This window comes from Hyperoodon ampullatus (genome assembly GCF_949752795.1).
Source record: "Hyperoodon ampullatus genome assembly, chromosome: 6".
NCBI classification, from domain to species: domain Eukaryota; kingdom Metazoa; phylum Chordata; class Mammalia; order Artiodactyla; family Ziphiidae; genus Hyperoodon; species Hyperoodon ampullatus.
This window is the reverse complement of record NC_136919.1, coordinates 41,258,557-41,279,792: the sequence shown is the minus strand read 5'-3', so window position 1 is coordinate 41,279,792 and position 21,236 is coordinate 41,258,557. Positions and strand designations below refer to the sequence as shown.

Here is a 21,236-nt window from a genome sequence, read left to right as displayed (position 1 = left end):
GTTGCTGCATTGGGCCTCTGAGACCTCAAACCTTTCTTCTCTGGTTTCATACCTTCTTACAGTTCAGATCTCAGCTCAAAACATCTATCCTGAACAGAATAGGTGTTTCCGTTACCCTGCAGTATTGTCTCCATGGAACCAATCCCTTCTAAAATGATCTCATTTATTCGTTTACATACTGATTGTCTAGCTTCTCCACCAGAATGTAAGTTTCAAGAGGGCAGGGATTTTTTTAAGCCTATTATGGTCTCTGTGATTTTCCGGTGCCGAGCACCGTGCCTGGACCACGCGGGGCGCTCAGGACACCTCTGCAGGATGAAGGAATCTCATTTCTCTGGAGCCTCGCCGAAGGGGGCAGCGTAGCAGCGTGTCACAGGTGGGGCGCCCATGTTGCGCGCGGCCGTGCTGGCTGAGCTCCTGGCGCGGGTGTGGGGCGAGTGGGTGTGTGCGGGGGTGTGCGCGGTAGAGCGCGCCAGCGAGCCCAGAGCGCCGAGCGGGGAGGAGCAGCCAGCGCCGCGCAGCACCCGCAGCGCCGGCCCGGCCGGGCAGCTCGGAGGTGGGTGGGCCGTGTCGGCAGCCCGCCCGCGGGGTCCCCATTGGCCGCCTGCCGGCCGCCCTCCGCCCGGAAGGCGGCGAGGAACCGAGGGGCTGCTCCGGAGCAGGAGTGGGAGAGCCCGGCCGAGCCGACGCCGGACGGACGCGCGGGATCCGCGCCCCCACTCGCTGCCTCCCTTCTCTCCCGCGGCCGCCCCGCTTGTCCCCGGCGCTGGCGCCTACCGTCGACCTCCGACAGCGCCCCGGAGAGACCCGGGCAGCTCCCGGGCGCCCGGGTGAGTGGCCGCTCGCGGCTCCCCGTCTCCTCCCGGGCCCCGCCGCCTGCTTTTGCTTTCGCGGCCGCGGCGCGGCGGGGTTGGCCCGGGCAGCGCCCAGGGCAACCGGGAAGGCCGAGGCGGGGTACACTTGACTGAGGGGAGAAGGGGAATCGCAGCCAGGAGATGCCCCCAGCCCCGCGGGCCGGGTGGGAACAGGTGGCGCGGGCCGGGCGCTTTGTGTCGGGACGCGGAGACCGGGAGCGGGCGGCCGCGCCTCCCTCGGCCGCTCCCTTCCCTCCCTTGCTCCCCCGGGCGGCCGCACGCCGGGTCGGCTGGGTAACGGAGCTGGAGTCGCCAGGAATGTGCCTCTGGGGACTGCTTGGCTCGAGGGAGGAGAGAAGGTGGCTGAGGCGGCCGGGGAGGTGCGGGAGCCGCGAGGTGGCGCGGGGGTTGCACCGCCGCTCCAGGCAGGAGACGGATGCTTCCAGCTAGGCGCGTTCGGCCCCGGCGAGGGCTTCATTCTTCCGCTGCGCCCCTGGAGGTGGGGAGCTGGGTGGGCGTGTGTGCAGAGAAAGGAGAGGCGGGGAGGCCAGCCACTTCCGGAGCGGGTTCTGATCCGTGCCGAGCGCCCTGCTTTCGGGGACGCGGACCTTGGGGTGCGGTTGTGCCCGGCCCCACGCGTGCGCCGGAGATGCGGGGCTGGGGGCGTCCCTGGCCCGGGTTTAACAAAGAGTGCTCCTCTCCACACGGCGGGGTGCGGCAACTCCGGAGAGGTAGTCTTCAGCGAGCGAGTCTTAGCCCTGGGGAGGGGTACTTCGTTTTGGGGTTGTCATTTTATTGTTGTTATTGCCTTTTTTTTTTTTTTAAGGACTGTTGACTGATGCATGAGGGGCCCACGGAGGCGCAGGAGCGGTGGTGATGGTTTGGGAAGCGGAGCTGAAGTGCGCTGGGCTTCCGTGAGGCGTGACAGTTTATCATGACCGTGTTCAGGCAGGAAAACGTGGATGATTACTACGACACCGGCGAGGAACTTGGCAGGTACTGGGGGTGCCGGAAGCGCACGTTTCTGGGTTGTGGGAATGCACAGTACTGCGGGCAGTGGGTGGTAAACAAATGCAGTTTGAATTCAGGCGTCTCCCTCGTCCTTCCAGGAGATGTGCAAATTATAGAGAAAAGAGTTAACTAACCTAGCAAGGACTAGGGACCAGAAATATACTACCTAAAACAAGGCGCTGGCGGCGGAGAAGCTATTTCAGTGTTAGATTGTGAGGCAGAGTGTATTGATCAAGACCCCTGGACAAGAATAGATTTAGTTGTCTGCAGTAACGCTTGTCAGCTTTTACCCTTCTGAGACAATGAGGCAAAAGCTGAGATATAGTTAAAACTGGAGTTAGCTCCAGTTAACTGTGAGTTAGCCCTTATGTGTACAGAGAGTACAAACTAATTCATAGGCTTTTAAAGGCTTAATACTTTCCCTCTTTCTGAATTTTCAAAATAACATGCACAAGTATTGGTAGGTCACACATGGAGACTTGCCAGATGTTGATGTTGGGTTTGGATTTTGAAACTTCCTTGAACCAGGAATTTAATTACCCAGTTGGTGTCAGTGGTTGCTTTGGTTTCATTCACAATGTTAAATTTTTAACACATCCCTAGTTGAGAGTCTAGTATGTCTATCTGGATTCAGAGCATACTTCCATTGCTGCAGGAGCTGTGATTCTGAATGTGAAGCCTTTCAGTTCCAGGTGAACAAAGAACGATTTCTTTGGGGGCCTCTAAGGGCTGGATGGGTTTCCCCTTGACTGGGGATTTGACAGGGTGTGTTATGCTCTGGTCTGACTTGAGCTGAAAACCCAGTTTTCACACCTAAATTTAAACTCAACATAAGAAATTTGACTGCAGTGTATTTGTATTGTGAGTCAAGTAGGCAAAAGGATCTTTAAACTAACAAAAAAGTATGTATTTATTTACATGTGTATCAAAATATGTATTTTTCCGTATACACCTGATGTCCTGATTCAGTGCTTCCTGTTTCCCCATGAAAAGGAAATTAAAAAATACCCACACCCTAGATGACCTTGTGAGAATTGTGAAAGTTGAGTTTAACTAAAATTTTTTCAAGTTCAAGTAATAGTTCAGAACAAAAGCAATTTTTAAAAAGATATAGTATCAAAATATTTCTGTATACATTTAGTATGGACTCAGAACATCACTGGGAACTTGTGCTTAGGGGGAGCTTACTATATATTGGGGATTTACTGAGTGAATAAGTAAAAAGAAAAGCTCTCAAAAATATTTCATGGATATGTTTAATGTTAAGGTTTAAGAGTATGTGGTTGAAATACTTGGTTTAACTATAATTAAGTCACTTTATTCCTGTGGTTTTTAGCAAGATGAGTGGTACATGGAGTTTTCCTTTGGGAGCAGGGGAAAAAGGCAAAAAAGTATGTTTAAATTCTGTTTGTGTAGTGTGGCCTGATTATATGAATTCTCTTATAAAGAAAGATGATTAAAAGTAGGTGAGATGATTGCTTTATAGATTAAGTATGTTGACCTATTTTCATTAAGATCTTTTGGTAGAATTCTGTGTTATGAGAAGGAAAAATAATGAGGCCTCCCTGTGGCTGGCGGGGGAGTTTGTGATCTTTATTTCGTGGGTGGGATGACAGGCCCTCTGCCTCTGCAATGGAGAGCAGTTTGCTCATTTGTCACTAGATTTTGCTTTGATTTTGGCTCATTCTACGTTTCTGTGTATAATTTTCTCCCCACTGTGCAAGACTAATTGACAAATTGTTTATTGAATAATTTAATTTGTGTGACCTATGAATTTGAAAGAAGTGCTTTGACAAACTGGGAGTTGGGGATTTTTTAAAATAAAGTATACATGCTGATCTGTCTGATAGGTCTTTTGCTTTTGTTTAAAAATGCAGTAAATGGTTGATTTTTTTATTTCAAAGTTTTTTTCAAGTCCTGTGAATTTTATGTCTGCCAGGAAACAGCCACTTCCTGAAAACAAATCCTGGCATAAGATGGACATATAGGAAAGATGCTGCTTCGTGTGTCACTAAGAGAAGATTGGGAGAAGAGGCAGGAGCTTAGTAGTGGAAAATGAAAGTGGGCAGATGTTTAACACAAAAGCAGGCTTGTTCTAAGCAGTGAGTTATAAACAAACCAACATCTATGATTTAAAACTTCATCCACATATATTTAGCAGTAATCTACATAATAGCTACTCACTTACTTTATAAATGGTCTAAGACAAAGTCCATAGCTAGAGGAGGGAGGATGGGTTTTTAAACAAGTAGGATATAGTATTTTGATTATTACTATTGTTACTTTACTTTTAGGAAAACAGAGAGTATGTGTGTACAAGGGTGAGAGTGTGTGTGTGTGTGTCTATGTATATTAGTGTGTGTACTGCCCAGGTGTACTGTAAAAGCTCTCTGTCAACTCTAAAGAACTTTATAAAGTATTATGATTATTTGTAGTAGTGATAGAGCAGACAGACCACTGGACAGATATTCTGGTCCAAAATTGGCTCTAGAACTTGCTAGCTGTATAACCTTGAATAGGTCACTTACCATCTCTGACCCTCAGGATCTTCATCTATAAAATGAGAGGCCTAGTGCTTATTTCATGGCTGTTGTGAATACCAAGTAAAAGAATTTTATCAGCAGTCAAGAGTTAAACAAATATAGATATCATCAGCAGGACTGGTTGAGACATGTGAGTATTCCAGGCATGCTAATAACTTGGTTTGCAACTTGATATTCTTTTTTTCTGTTTACCAATTTGGGGAAGGGAGGTCCTGTGGGAAAAGGGTCATGGGGGATGCCCATTGCTGACAGCCCTTGGCCTCTCCACTCTGATTCTGAATAATGCAGCTCTGGCCTTGAACTTGCACACCCTTCAAGTAGAAACAAGTCCCTGCAGTGAAAAGGACTGTCATGGTTAGAATGTTGTTTGGTGACCTGTGTTGACTCCAGGAGGCCCTTTGGGTCTCACCCTCTATCCCAGGAGGTGGAACGAAGAACTGCTTCTGTCACATGTAGTGGTTTCTGGGAGGGGTTCTTATAAATGCGGATTTCTCCATGTGCGGTTACACTAGGTCATTTTAATGCCCCAGGTGCCTTAGCATCTCTTATCAGTTGGCGCTCGGGGCAGCTGAAGGCCAGCTTGTCCCACCATCGTGCTCCAGTTACATCCCTGGCTGTGGTTCAGCCTAACCTGCGAGCCTTCTTGGCACCTCTGTGAACACCGCCTTCCTGAGAACTGGCCTTCTTTCTCTTACACCGTCTGACCTTATGTGATCTGAAGACCTGGGTCCCACCTCCTGAATAAATCTCTCCACAATGATCTCTCCCATTCAGAAGCCAAATGACTTGCTCTCTGAAGCTCTCCACTGGTCATGACCACAGACTGCCCCGTCCATGCTCCACCCTTGCTTTGTGTTGTTAATATTCTTGTATAACTCCATGTAGCCGGCTTAGAAGTTCCTTCAGGGTGCGCTGTGGGCTCTTTTCTCCCCTGTGGGTGTGCAATGTGCTGTATAATTCTGGGCAAAAGTTTAATCGATGCCTGAATAGGCTAATGCAGGGCGGCAGGTACAATACTGAGACCAGAATGGGGATTTGAGATGCAAATGCTGATGCGGGTGCTGAGGCCGATGGAGAGGTGGTGTGTAGTGTGGGACAGCCCGGCACCCTCCTTTGGGAAGTGGGGAGACACCTACCTTTGCAGGATGCTATACGAATTAGAGGCAGTGGCTGTAAACATCTCACACATAGTCGCTGCCTCAGATATTATTTTTAATAACCTCTTTTCCCCGTTACAGCATTTACCACAACGCATACTCATTACTTGTTTGATTATCTGCTTCCGCCACAGCTTGTCACAGGGTTGTGACCTTGGCCTTGCTCATCATTTTCTATCTCTTATGCCTAATTAGGTGCATGACGTGGGTGCTCAATAAGTGCTGACGGATTGAATAAATGGATTAATATTTGTAAAGCACCATGAGTACACACACACATGCACGTATATATGGTTACATGTATATGGCCCTCAATGAGTGATGACTCTGGTGGGGATGAACTTAGGATATTAAAGGCTGCAGCTCATCAAAATAAAAGCTGTTTTTCCTTTTGCGTTCTGTGGCTAAGGTGCACAGCAGCCAGCATATCCAAGCACAAGATCAGTTTTAAACAAAACAAAGTGGAGCATTAAGTATTCTACATTTGTTTGTATGGTTGCTGGAAGCTAATAATTTAAAGTTAAAACACTCTCATTTTGGCATAAAATCCAGAGGCATTTTAACTGACGTGAGGAATTGTAATAAACCCTGACAGTCTGAGTACATCTTCCTGTTGGTTTACTGTGAACTGCAGGAATCAGTCCTAAGACTGGCAATCCCGTGGGGATGGGAGAGGGAGAGACTTCCCAGTGTGTTTTCTCCTTGGAAGTGGGACTCGCAGGCTCACTAGGTTGACTAGTGAGATCATCCTGTAGGACCTCCCTGAATGTGAGTTTTCTCTTCTCATTTCTGCTTCTGTGTGCCCTCAGCTGTTTCCTCTGATGGGAAAGGCTGCAAAGGTTTAAGAGAGATAAAGTTCAAGTATATGTATTAGAGTTAACAATCAGGGATTTTAAAATTTTGCGCATTATAGGGAGGTCTAATAACAATTTTCTAGCATGTGAAGGGAGGGCACGGTGACAGTAGTGAGTGGCAGTTGGGTTGAATGCTTGCTTGCCAGCACTGGGAATGCGCCTCTGGACCACCTGGGGATGTAGAAATTAGGTTCACTGGGACCTGGCGGGACATACCATCAGGAACATAGGGTATGGAGGCGCTAATTGATGGGGAAGCCAGGGAACGTTGAAGCGGCCTTTTTGGTCCTCTTATGCCCTTTTACCCTAGGCTTGTGTCTCACCCAGCCGCTTAGGAACCTAAAGGCCCCATAGCGTTGGCACGCCCCCGCAAAGCTGTGAAAAACACAATAAGCTTACAGAGATGGATGCTCAGATGAATTTCAGTAATTGCAATACAGGGTTTTATCAGAAGAGGTGACATTATCAGATGTATCCTGTGGTCTCCCAGCAAAGTTGTAACCCCAGAAAGGCAGAGACCATTTCCTTCAGGCATTGGGGTGGGGGTGTGTGGATACCTTCAGAGATGGTGTGGTGGGGGGATGACGGGGGGAGCGGCAAGGTCAAGATTAGGTGGTCTGACCTCTGGGACACCCTGTTGGGGAATGAGTTATGAACTTTCACCCCTAATTCTACCCAGTTGCAATGTGTACCTAACCTAACCTAATCAGACATTTTATATGCATGAAATAAAGCATGATTTTAATGGAAACATATTTCTGATCAGGAGACAAAGAATGCCACCTGCTGGTAGAGGGGAGGGGCTTTTGTTGGTGAAGGGTAGCCCAGGACCCTTGGGCACTTAGACCTAGAAGAAGCTGAGCAGTCAGTGAGTCCTTCCTTGTTTCATCCCATCCGTCCTTAGGTCAGGTGGCTTTCTCAAGGTAGCTGGCTATCAGGTAGCAAGAGATGGACCTAGACTCCCGAGCACGACTGTTTTCATTATATTCTTCACACTACTTAGGATTTGGCAATTCTCACTTTTTTGGAAGCCAGATAATGTTGATATTGAACAGAAGTGATTTGGGCAGCCATCTAATGCCTCTCCATCTTAATACGTGCTTGGAGAGGATGGTCAGGAGTAACTAGTAACTGCTTCATGGTGGGTTTTCATTTTCACCCCATGGAGAGGCTGACGCTTTGAGTGCAGAACTCTCATTGGCACTTGACAACACATGTGACCTTCTTGCCTCTTCCAAATGGCTTGTGCCCCATAGTTATGAATGGTGCTCGTACGTGCCGTAGTTTTACCCAAGTGCCAAAGTCCATAATTTAGCCTTTTAGAAAGTTCACAGAACACTTTCATTATTATTTGACCTTTGAGTCATGGAATGTATAAGAGTCGTCGCTCTGCCCATTAGGCCACCCCCCTAAAAGACAGTTTCTCATTTCATTAAGTCGCCCTAGTCTGTCTGGTTTAAGGCTGGGGTGTGATTGTTTGAGGCTTTATGTGGAAGGTGATACTTAATTGTTTTGCTTTGGTTTGCTGTGGTGAGTTATCACAACAGAATGCATCAACCCTCGGCCTTGAGAGAGATTATATTATAGTATAATTATTTATTGTATATCCAGTCTATCACTTTGTTTACATTCTAAATTAATTCCTGTAAATGTACAGTTAGGAGAGAGTAGAGGAAAAAATGACTGACCTTTGGTTTTTCTACATCATCTAACAAAAATGGGTTTAAAAATAAATTTGTCTAACTAGTATATCTTTTGTAGGTAAAACAGAAAGTGTCATATGCCTATTCTAGGTTTAATGTACTAAAAGGATTTTTACAGGGAAAAAGTCTGAAACCTGAAATAGTTGGTCTTATTTTCAATCCCAGTCCAGAACAAAACAAAACCAGTCATGTGCTGGTAACTAATCTCTGGCGATAACTGACAGGTGTGATCCTTAGTGACTCTTGTTTATCACTTCTGTCTTTTGGAGGTGACGTTGAGAGCTCGTGTAGCTTACAGACCACACTGCAGTCATTTAAGTATAATGTTGCTAACCTCTGAGAAATGACCACGGGGCTTTCCCCTATGCCCTACCTGTCGACATTCCAATTGTCAACTTGAGAAATTTTATTCAGTAATATAATGTATTGATACATTCAGAGATGTCAGGAGGGGAAGGAGGCGGGGAGAAAGTTGTTGATTTTTCCCTTTATCAAACATTCAACTTTGGATGAGGAATGCAATGTTTGAACAAATGAATGCTGTGAACTGCCGATCTCTGGTGTTTGAAAGATTTATATTGATGGTGCTTATATTCATAAGCCTGATGGTTTTCAGCTGGGAAATTTAGCTCTGTGTGTGGACTGTTGTGGGACACATTTTATTTTCGGTCAAAACTGTCTGATTATTCTTTCTTAGATATAATGTGATGAATGAGGCTGGTTTTCAGGTATCTCCAGTACAGTTGATAGAGTAAGTTTTCACGTATAAGGAATGAGTGAATTTCCATTTTTTTCCATTTTTAAATAATTTTTTCTATAGTTCATTGTTTTCTGCTTTTGAAACCATGCAACCCTTCCCTTTTTAACTTGTAAGGATTGTCAGGATTTTCGAGACCTTACTTTGGTCCTCCATGCTCTTGTCCCTGGCCCCCCAGTGTGGAATTTTCCAGTTGCAAAAGAAATGTAGGAGAGGTAATCAGTACCTTTTTTTTGGTCCCATCATGAAGAGGGTCAGATTTCCCTCTGAACTGCCTGTCTCTATGTCCGCCTAGCAACTCATACCACCGTCTACGACCAGGCTGTATATGCAGGAGGGTAGGTGCGACTCAGGTGATGGGACAAAATAGTGACAGAGGGATATATTGGCAATAGATGGAGCGGCTTGCGGGAGAAGAGGTCAGTAGTTAGTGCTGATTCTGTTCTAATGTTTCTGCCCTCCTTTGAGAAGTTCTTCTAAATCGTTTTGCCTCCTCTGGGTAGAGCTCAATTTTTTTTTTTTTTTCCGTCTGTGGTTTATGGGTAAGCGGCAGAAATATGTGTCTCTGGGAGAGTGATGAAAGACTGCAACCTTTTGAGTGTAATATTTAATAGACTGAGAATTGCAAGCTGCTTCCCTTTATAAAAACAAAGCTATGGGCACTGTAGGTATACGAATACTGTAGAGAATAGACTTTTCACAGCTAACTGCTGAAGCTGGAAATGCTGAATTGCACCTGATACCCAGAGGAGCTGTCCTGAGAAATTTGGTAAGCCAAAAAAAGTTAAGAAGTTATTTGTTATCTTAAAAATACTATTTTACTGGTACATAAATCAGTGTAATTGAAACCAGATCCTGCCAGGGGGTTCTGATGTACACTTGGAATGTGAATATAGAAAGTTGTCTTTCTAAATGTTGTCTTTGCCAGAGTGTCTAGAATCAGCATGTGAACTGCTGTGTGTAATGCCAGAAACTTCCACCAAAATATCCTCAGGAGCTCCCCTGTCTTTGGATAATCACAGGTTTATTTCCTTCCCCTTTCGTGGCCTGCTTACACTTCTCTGCAGACCATAATTGCAGTGGCACCAGTGTGCTCAGGACAAGACCTGGCTGATGTAGGTCACCTCTGCTCTTGTCTTCTCCCTAATGTCTCTATTTCCACATTGTACAATCGGAGTGAAGTAGAATCTTCACCTGTCATCCCATTTGGTGGAGAACCTATAAAATAACTGCTTGAGACCTTGTTCTAGGAATTTCTTTGCCATGTTATTCAAACTAGCTTTGGGATGGAGGGAAGATATTTACAGTTCCCCATTTAGAATGGATAAGGTTTGAGCACCTGGCCGATATCCCCCCTCAGGAGCTTCAGGAAGCTGATTCAATTGTTTGGGAGAGGAAGTGAATTAGAACAAGTGGAATATTTTCCAGGATGAAGTTTTATCGGTCTTGCTTTCCTCCCCACCCCTCCCATGGCACACAGAGATAGGAAAGCTTGGCAAATATGGCAGTGGACAGGCAAGGTAAGTCGAGGTGGTGTGAAGCATGAAATCCCTCGGTTTTGCTAAACATGCTTCAGGCACTGAATGAGTATATCCGGTTTTATTAATGTTACCAATTACTATGGACCATCCTTTGTAGGCCTCCTCTTCAGAAGCAACATTCTCTTTCATGCAGATAATTTAAAACATTAAAAAAATTTTTTTGCACCCGCAGGGCAAGGTCAGGCAGAGCAACCGCGGAGCAGGACCCCGCGTCCCGTCGGGTCTGGGCTCCCAACATTCCCGAGTCTCTGGCGCCCCTTCCCCGTACCCTCGCCTGACCCCGCGCCCCAGTGTGCCCTTTGACCCCATCTAAAAAAGCGTTCTGAACCAAGCCGCCGACGGAGGAGGGGCCCACAGCGACCTGAGGGACCGCTCTGCTGTGGAGACGCTGCGGCGCAGCCGGGCACTCGCTCGGGGAGGCTGCAGGGCCTCTTCCCCCAGCGCAGCCCGCCCTCCGCCTTCCGCCCGCGGGGCCGGGGTCCTGACCGACCCACGCGCCCAGGCCGGCCAGAGGAGTGACGCGGCGGCGCCGAGGCCGGTGTCCTCGCTGACCCCGAGCCGCCTCCCCTCCGGCCCAGGCTGGGTGGGCGGCAAAAAAAATTTTTTTAATTAAAAAAAATTATCTGTATTAGAGACAAGTTTTAACCTGGAGAACTAAAAAGCGAATGCAAAGTGAGCTGGCCTGTTTCGGCCTGCAGGCTTCTGTGGAGCATGTCCACGGCTAGTCGTGCAGATTCTGTCTTTTATTTGCTATATCCCTTAACAATGTGCGGTAAATAACTGGGCACTTGGTATTATTTTACACTTGGCTTGTTCATGTGATTCTTGGCTCTCTCTGAATTGTGAGTTTTCTGAGAGTAGAAAGCATGGCTTTTTGTGTCTCTTACATGGGGTGGGATTCAGCTAAGCCCACAGGAGGCTTTGTTTATTTGCCTTATGAAGGTACATGTCCAGAAGTTAGAATGTGGTTCAGAGCTTTTGACCCAAATCCCTGACTCCACAGTGCACTAGCTGTTGCCTTGGGAAAGTCACTTGACTTCTGTGAGACTCAGTTTTCTCATCTGTGAAATGGGGATAATAAGCATACCTACCTCATAAGGTTGTTGTGAAGACACATGTAATGCGTGTAAGGCACTTGGCCCAGTAGCAGGCACACTGTAAGTGCTGGAGAAGGGGCGGCTGTTTAATAAGACAGAGAGCGCAGGAGAGACTGAACATGCCTCTGGATCCTTGTCAGCGGGGTCCTGCCTTTTTCTGCTAGTTCCTCATTTCCCCACCCAGGTTCTGACCTGGTCTCCCAGGGGCGGGGTGGGGGTGACGGCCCTCTTCTCAATTCCATCCTTCCTCCTTCTCTTCTTTTCTCCTCTGTCTCTCTCCCCATCTTTGGCTCAGCCTGCAGGGTGGGCTCATTCTACCAAGTTTGACGTCATTTATGTGATCTGCCCTTCTAGCTGCCCGTTCCGGCTGGCTCGGACCCAGGACTCAGTTTATGTGCTGGGCTCCCTGGTGGGTCCGCCCAGTAGCGTGGTCAATGATTTGCAGAGCTCCTGAGAAACAAGTTAGCCAGGAATTTAGCCATGCATTTGAAAGCGGGCTGCTGGAGATGGGGCTTACAGGGATGACATTGCCAAAGTGCACCCAGACGCCCCTGGAAGAGGGAGGGAGGAGCTCATGTCAAGGAGGGTCTATTAAGATGGGAAAACATGCTTTCAGGGAAGCCAGGACAACTAAAAGCTGCACAACAGCCGGAAGAGAGCTGCTCGGAAATGCTCAGAGGGACGGTCATCCTGGCATCATTAAGAACCCGAGGTATGTCAGCACACAAATTTATGTTTTAACAGGGTGTACTGTAACTTCCTGAAAAGACAATTTCATTTTTTCTAGCTGCTTTTTAAATGAAAAAACTGCCTTAAGCAGCCCAATAAGAGACTAGGAATTTGATCAGATGAACAAATCATTGATTTTTCTTAACAGTTCTTTATGGAAGAAGGAATCTGAATGAGTGTGTGAGTTCCATTCTGAGATGAACTTGCCGCAGAAGGCAAGACGTACGGCAGGTCTGAGCCTCCGTTCAGTTCTGACACGTACTGATTTAAGATGTGAAAATAAGTGTTTGGCCAAGCCAGAATTGCCTGTGCCAGGAAAAGCCTATTAGGTTGGTGGCTGAAAGGCTGAATTGTTAGGATTTACTTAATGGCGAGGTTCTGCCAGCTGCTGGGAGTGAATGCCCACTTAGGCGTTTGAGTGCATCCTTGTTCCCTGGACTGGGGGCCCATTTGTTCAAGGAACATGGCGCTCGCACCAGAGGCCCCTTTAAAGGATGCTTCCTTATTCTTTGGGCCACTGAGTAGAGATATCTGTAGTTTATAAAAGTGACATTAGATGCTCACAGATTTGCAAAGGAAAATGCCCAGAAATTGGGTTTATAAGGTAAGTTCAAGTGAAATATCAGGGAGTTGACAATGCTAACTATAAACAAGCAACATAAATAGACTGTTTAACAAAAGTGTCATGTGAACTGTGATATCCGTCCATCACATATTCATTCCTCCAGGGTTGATTAGACTTCCGAATGATAGGGCACTGGCTGGGGTGTCAGGCAGGACCGTTTATCTCAGCAAGTTCCTAACCAAGTAGGGCAGACAGACTTTATACAACCAATGATAATAGAAAACCTAAATAAGGAGTGAGAGAAATTCAGTATGAAAAACTGTTTCTGGAGTTCAGGCAAGAAGAGGCCATTCTGACTTGGAGGGTTCATTCATTTATTCACTCATTCATTCAGATTCTTGTGGGGACATAAAAACATAAGCAGGTGGGTGCCTGAGCGGATATGTGTGCGCACGTGTGTCTACCCATTTATTCCCTGGAAGAAATTGGAACTCAGACATGAAGGAGGAGACAAGGAAACTAAGATTTACTGGGAGCCCATTTTAGACCAGGGGCTGGAGGGAGGTATTTAATCCACATTTTACAGATGAGAAAACCGAGGTTCGGAAAGACATTGACCTTGGATAATGTGTTTAAGATGGTGGAGGCAACCACTGGACACCCAAAATTGCTAAGTCATGACTGGAGATTGGGTGATGGGTGGTAGGGCTTACTCTGTGACCTGCTTCTCTGCCCTGTCGTGGAAGGGAGAAGTTTAAAGAACTTTAAAACATCCAGCACAGTGCCTGGCTCATACAATGTGTTCAATACATGTTTCCTTCCTTTTTTTAAAAAAAATAAATTTATTTATTTTATTTATCTATTTTTTTACTGTGTGGGGTCTTTGTTGCTGCACGCAGGCTTTCTCTAGTTGCATCGAGCGGGGGCTACTCTTTGTTGCAGTGCGCGGGGTTCTCATTGCAGTGGCTTCTCTTGTTGCAGAGCACGGACTCTAAGCACGCAGGCTTCAGTAGTTGTGGCACACAGGCTCAGTAGTTGTGGCTCGTGGGCTCTAGAACACAGGCTCAGGAGTTGTGGCTCACGGGCTTAGTTGCTCCGCGGCATATGGGATCTTCCCAGGCCAGGGCTCGAACCTGTGTCCCCTGCATTGGCAGGCGGATTCTTAACCACTGTGCCCCCAGTGAAGCCCAATGTTTCCTTCCTTTAAACTGAAAGTTCTCAACCTGGTACTAGTGACATTTTGGTAGGGATGATTCTTTGTGGTTGTGGGATGTTTAACAGCATCCCTGGCTTCTGCCCTCTGGATGCTAGTAACATCTGCCCCCACCCCCGCCCCAGCCTGTTGAGAAGCACTGGGCTACAGGATCAGGACAGGGAAGTGTTAAATGGACCTAGGGGTTGGAACGGGTAGTAGGCAAGGAGGATCCTGCACCCAGTGAGCAAAGAAAGTGCCCCTGAAGGAAGGTATTGACCTTGGGTGTCCAGAGCTTGGGAAGGAAGAGAGCAGGCTGCAGATGGTGTGAGCCAGAGGTCTGAGGCAGGTGTTGTCTTAGTCTGGCTTTTATGTACTGTCCCTGGAGTGGGTGTGTCTGCTGTTTCCCAGAGGCGTGGGGTGGCACCAACAATGAGTAAGACCTGGAGAGACTTCCTGATGTCGCTTGTCCAGTGTGGTAGCCACCCATGACCAACATCGAAGTTTCTGCCTTGCCCCATCCTGCTGAGCAGGCTTCTCTGAGTCATGGCTCAGCTGGGTTCCCATCACTGCCTGACTTCAGTCCACCCTCCTGTCTCCTAAGGGGGGCCTTCTGCTGCCGTCTCCACGACTCTGTTTTTAACCTGCTTGATGGCTTTTTGTGTGTGTGTGTGTTTTTAATGCTGATTTCTAATTTTTAGTCAAAGCTAGATAACTCCTTGCTTTTTATTCGCTTTTCATTCTCTTAGGCCCCGGATCTTGCCTCTCCAGCAGGCTGGATGGCATAGCATGCTGTGTGACTGTGGGGAACCCATATAGCTTAGTTATTGCCTCCAGTATCCCCTCTTCCCAGCAGGGGGCTTTTAAAGGTGAAAAGTCAGGTCTCAGGATGTGGCAGGAGGTGTGAAGAGTGCTCTCTGCCCTCTCCCAGCTCCCTGGGGGAGGGGCACTTATACAGAAGTCACCTGGGGAAGCTTGTCAGTGGTGGAGGGTGTGAAAGGACAGGGGCTGATTTGGAGGGCACGGTGGGGAAGGGAAATGGGTCAATCAGGGTGCTGGCAACAAATGAGTCCACTCCTCTTCCCTGGTGGCACAGTGTTTGAGAATCCACCTGCCAATGCAGGGAACACGGGTTCGAGCCCTGGTCCGGGAAGATCCCACATTCCGCGGAGCAACTAAGCCCATGTGCCACAACTACTGAGCCCACGTGCCACAACTACTGAAGCCCGCGCACCTAGAGCCCATGCTCCACAACAAGAGAAGCCACCGCAGCGAAAACACGCACACCGCAACGAAGAGTAGCCCCCGCTCGCCGCAACCAGAGAAAGCCCGCGTGCAGCAACGAAGACCCAACACAGCCAGAAATAAATAAATAAAAATTTAAAAAAAAGAAATGAGTCCACTCCTGATGGTCAAGGTGAAGGACGGCCAAGTACACACAGTCTGGGAAGCTGATACTGTGCCTAGGGCTGAGTTGGGGCCACTGAGGAGGGCCTTCAGCACATATGCTACTTTGGGGAAGACACACCCTGACCTCTCCCTCCCCCTTTCTGCCAGTGCCTCCTCTTAACCCCTCCACCCCCCAGGGAGCAGGATGTGGGGCAGCCTCCAGCTGGGCAGAGAACGGTGAAGAACAGATTGGGGGGGGGTGGGGAGGGTGGCGTGTGGACAGATGGAGGAGATGGAGAGTAACCAGGAGAGGGGCGTCCGCTAGTGACAGCTGTGAAATAGCGCTGGGTTTGCCATGGAACTGCTCCCCTCTGTTGGGGCAGGTGATCAGAATCTGTACTCTCAGTGTGCAGGGTCCTCCTTCCTACTCTGAATACTGGGTTTATATTCCATTTTTACCAGGAAGTCACTCCTGACCATCCCCTTTCAAAGTGTTCCCTCCTCCTGCAAACTCCTGGATATTTCCTCTTTGGCACAGTCATCCAGCATTTAGACTCTCCATGTTGCATTGCTGGCTGTCCCTGCGTGTGTGTGTGTGTGTGTGTGTGTGTGTGTGTGTGTGTGTATCTGTGTTTATCTTCCCTAGATTGTAAGTCCCTTAAGGTGTCATAGTTCTTTTGTTCCCAGCATCTTGCACAGAGAAAATATTCCAGAAATACCTGTTGTCTTAATTGGTCATATCACAATATTCTGAAATGAAGGACTGTACCATAGTTCCTATGAGTTTTAAAGGTGGATAAGTAATCACTAAAAAGTTCCTCAAGATGCATAGTATGTTTTCATCCTTGGAATAGCCCTGGGTAGCGACAGCCCTGTAAAGGTACAGAGTGGGTCCCAGTTTCAGCTGCTAGCTGGAGAGTAGGATATGGACAAAACGGCTATATCCTTTCCATTGTACAATTTCCATTGCAGAAATCCTGATGATTTCCCCCAAATCTATCGGTACTTTTTTTTTTTTGTATCATGTTACCTATTCTCATTGTCTGATTTTAAAGTATGGGGGAGTCTAGTGGGAATACACTGTGGTTGACCCCCTCTCAGTTACTGAAGGGAAAGTAGGTACTAGAGGCAATAGGCACCAGCTGTTGATGTGCCCATGTCACAGCTAGCGTGGTTCTTAGAGAAAGCAGCACATGTTTGTGCTGAGTCTGTGAACAGAGCCTCTACAGCACAACTGTTTGCCCTGGAATATTTGCAGTTTAAAAGTGAAAACCATGGGACTTGATGTTAAACCTTTCTGCAGTCGGCAGTCTCTTCAGTACCATCAAATTTGCTCTCTTTTTTTGTACGATGCTGGAAAACTGGGGCTTCAGAAAGCCAAAAGGAAGTCTGAATATAGAATTGACTTCTTCCCCAGTAAATTTTAATTGATTCTAGTGTGAGTAGAAAGGTGTATTATGTGTTCTTAAAAGATAGGATTTAATTATGGTTTAAAATTAATTCTCTAGAAAGTGCTGGAGTTGCACCCAGAGAGAAGAAACAGAGGGTTCTGGCAGAATCGTGTAAACGGATTGATGGGAAAATGGGCTTCTGATCCTGAGGGTTTGGGAGCGTTGCCAGCCTTACGACAAGGTGTCAGTTAGCCTCCCCACTCAGGGAGCAAGTGGAGGGACTGCCAGCTTGGGGGAGCCCTGTTCTGAGAGGGCAGGGACATCTGGAGCCAGAGCAGTTTCCAAGGCGGTGCAGCTCTTGTTTCTCGGGTAGCATTCCTTCCTGCGGTAATAAAGAGGTTACAGGCGAGAAGACAGCTGCTTGAAAGCCAAGGACAGTTGTTGCGAACAGGTATTTAAAAATCAGCCACCATGGGATGGGAAGAATCAGGATATTGGAGACAACTAGGGTTCAACTTTATGGCTTAGAGTTTCTTTTTTGACCCTTGAAGGCAGGTGGGAAGTGGTTTTTTTATGCTTCTTTTTCAGATTGGGAAACCAGAGTTTAGAGAAGTTAATCTCAAGGTAGCAGAGTTCAATTCAGTGTGAATTGAAATGCGTGTATGTGTGTATATACTTACATACGTATATATATATATATATATATATATATATATATATATATATATATACACACACATATATAATATACACATGTATATATATACCATACATACATTTATTGTAAATTTTACTGATATAAAGGATGTGTAACAATTTATAAATAATCACAAAATATCCATATTCATTATTATAAATTCCATATATATAGCCAGAATGCGTTTGTTAATTTTTGCTGTGGTCAACCTATGCTTGATGATGTTTTGACAAATGGAGAGGCATCCCCATCTGCTAATTCTTTTCCCAATAAATTGATTGCCACTCAATCTGGCATGTGATCAACTGTCCAACGATTTCTCACCCTTGTACAAATTATATTCAGTAAATTGAACCCTCTTTCAGCTTCAGCACTGCTGATTGCAGTAGTGCTATCTTTTTAGCTTTTGGTGTCATTGCCGGGATTGGGACATTGTTGGATTCTGTATTCTTTAACAGTGGCTATATTTAACACGCAGCTCGCAAAATTTCTGCAAAATGAGCAGTAGGCTCTCACGAGCAGCATGGACTGGCTGGAGCGCTTCCCCAGCTCCGTTTTTAAGCAGTTGTCTGAAAAGGCAACTGCTTACCTGTCTTACTCACTGCTGAGCCCAGTCCCAAGGCTGGTGCCAGATGTGTGCTTGGAGACTCAGAAAGTGTTGTTCACATGGATGAGTGAGACTTCAAAGCTGGGACCAGCAGCCAGTTCATGGGACTCTAGTTTGCACCCCTTGAGGACAAGGTCCTTGGTGGACAGTGAGGAAGCTCAGGAAGGAAGAGGCACCGGAGACCATCTCCACCATCAGAGCTGCCTGACAGAGCCCTGCCTTCTGGTGGGATGTTAGCGCTCGGGCAGTGACACAAAGAAGAGGAGAGAGGACAGCATCTCCTTCTGTGTCCCTTTCTTCCAGCTTTATTAAGTCTGGCATTTTTCTTCCCTATCTTCTAGGGAAGGCAGGGCCTTCTTGTCTACCAGTGTGGGGACTTGCCCTAGTTATCAGTACCCAATGCGGGTAACCAGTTATGGGGAACAAGAGACATATAGATCCCTCTACGTCTTCTAAAATGAAACGGGTCATACCTTTCACACAACACAGACTTCAGAGAGAACATGCAGGGAAAGTCGTGTCCCTCCTTCTGTCTTCCAGCTACCAGCTCCTCAGCTTCCTGGGGATCCTTCCAGGTAGAGCCTGTGCATATTTCAGTCAGTAAGCTTATGCATATTTTCATGTTTTTACTGAGATGGTATCATGTTATATGCATTGTTCTACACTTGGTTTTTTTCACCTCACAACATATTTTGAAAATCATCCCATTACTGCAGAAAGAGAAATGCCTCTTTCTGTTCTTTGAGTTTGCCGTAATTTATTTAACTCTCTCCCTATCTATGAACTTCTAGGGTTCGTTTCTATTTTTTTTTTTTTTTTTTCGCGGTACGCGGGCCTCTCACTGCTGTGGCCTCTCCTGTTGCGGAGCACAGGCTCCGGACGTGCAGGCTCAGCAGCCATGGCTCACGGGCCTAGCCGCTCCGCGGCATGTGGGATCTTCCCGGACCAGGGCACGAACCCGTGTCCCCTGCATCGGCAGGCGGACTCTCAACCACTGCGCCACCAGGGAAGCCCCATTTCTAATTTTTTATTACAAATAATTCTTCAGTGAATACCTTTGTATAAAAGGTTGAAATTATCTGTAGGATAAATTCCTAGAAGTGAAATAGCTGGGTCAGAGGGTATGACTATTTGTCATTCTGGTAGATATCGCCAAGTTGCTCTTCATAGAAGATAAGCCAGTTTATAACCCAACGACCCAAAATTGAGAGAGCTGATTTCTCTACCTTCTTTTAAAACTTCTGGGTGCATTCTATTTTGATAGGTGTGGTTTCATTAATTTTTTTTTTTTTTTTTTGGCCCCGCTGCATGGCTTGCAGGATCTTAGTTCCGCAACCAGCGATTGAACACAGGCCACGGCAGTGAAAGAGCCAAGTCCTAACCACTGAACCGCCAGAGAATTCCCTCATTAATTTTTAAATATGAATGAGTATAAGCTTCTCTTCATGTGTTTAAGAACTATTTGTCTTTGCTGTGAACTTTCAGTTCATACTATTTGCTCATTTTTCAATAACTTTTTAGACCTCTATTAACTTGTAGGAACTCATTATATATTAAAAATTGCTTTGTGTCTATGGCATGATTTAGACATCTTTTCTCTAGGTTGTCCTTTGTCTTTTGACTTTGTTTCTGGTCTTCCCCCCCCCATGGATATGTTTTTCTGTGTTATGGTAAAATATACATAAAATAAAATATACCATTTAAACCATTTTTAAGTGTACAGTTTAGTGGTATTAAGTACATTCACATTGGTTATGCACCACAATCCAGCTCCAGAACATTTTCATCATCCCAAGCAGATTTTTATTTAAGTAGTCAAATTTATCAAAAATTTTTCATCTTTTTTAGGTTTTGTATCACATTTAGAAAGTCTCTGCTCACTTTGAGTTCATTAAAACATATTTTCTATAGTTTCTTCTCGTACTTTTATGGTTTATTACTTATGTTTAAATTCTGTCATCCATCTGGAATTCCTTTGGGTATAAAGTGTGAGGTATGACTCCAAGTGTACTTTTTCCAGATAGGGAGCTCCTTGGTTGCCATTTGGCCATCAAACAGGTTTGAGGACTACCTAGATTCAGTTCTCCGTAGCTATAGGGAAGCAGCAGAGGAAGCCACTTTGAGCCGTCCATGTGAGCGTGGGGGACTTCAGAAGTTAAGCCTGACCTAGACTGAGGAAATTGAATTGTAGGAAACTATGAACTCCTAGGTATTTATGTTTGCTATCCTCAAAAAAAAAAAAAAAAAAAAATCACAGACATGCTAGTTAGTACTTTGAATTTGCTGAAAGACAGTCTGTCCACCCTGACAGAGGTGGATAGGATATGTACAGCACACAGGACAGAACTTCTGGCTCTTAGGCAAGACCATCCTGCAGGAAGAGCAGTTTGTACCCTGCCAAAGGCTCTGCAGCAGGCTGAGAAGGGGTGGGGTCAGGACTGTAATCCAGCTGATGCTCTGGGACCTCTTCCTGGAAGAGGGGGCACGTGTTTCGCAAAGGCTCCAAGTAGGCCAGAGGTGCCCTAGCACTAGAACTCAGTTTCCCAGGTCTCTAGACCCACTGGCAAGCACCCTTCTGGATCCTCCCAGGCTCCTCGAGTGGAGGATCAAGGAGCATCCCTCACGTTCCAGGTGGACTGGGCTGTGGGTCGGTGCCCTCACTCTCAGGGTAACTAGGCAGGGCCTGGGGGCATTGGAGCCCCCTGGCTGGTTATCTCAGGCTGCAAGAAGCATAGATATCCTTTCTGTATGGTCCATGAGGTGGGATAGAAAGGTTGGGAAGCACAGACTTGACCTCTTGAACTTGCATCTTTCTCAGAAGCCCGCAGGTAGAGCTGGGGTGGGTTTCCTGCCAGAACCACCTCCTCACAGAATTCCAGGGGACACCAGTCACAGACATTCATATCCAAACTGTATGAATGGTATGCCCTGCAGTCTCCCCAGGGTCCCATTTTATCCCGTGGAAGCCTGTGGTGGCCCAGTGGAAGCAATTGGGTGGAAGAATGTCTTTCTATATGTGGGGGTGAGTTCCAGGACTTTCTGCATCTCTGTTTTTCACTGTGCTTAACTCAAAGATGAGTTGAATTAATGAACGACGTGATGTCAACTTCCAGAAAAACCTGTGGTATTTCTTTTGCAGAGCAGCCATA

The 21,236-nt window shown here is 46.6% G+C and overlaps 1 protein-coding gene across 1 annotated transcript in view; it reads left to right on the top strand.

The window, feature by feature from the left end:
- Window positions 1–1,788: 1,788 nt before the first annotated feature.
- The window catches only part of DAPK1 (death associated protein kinase 1), a gene marked incomplete at both ends in the record, with an annotated part of 206,244 nt that continues 186,796 nt past the window's right edge, over window positions 1,789–21,236 (top strand). Inside the window, one exon of the mRNA XM_079706386.1 lies at window positions 1,789–1,850. Coding sequence (XP_079562512.1) covers window positions 1,789–1,850 — 62 coding nt within the window. The remainder of the gene's footprint in view (window positions 1,851–21,236) is intronic.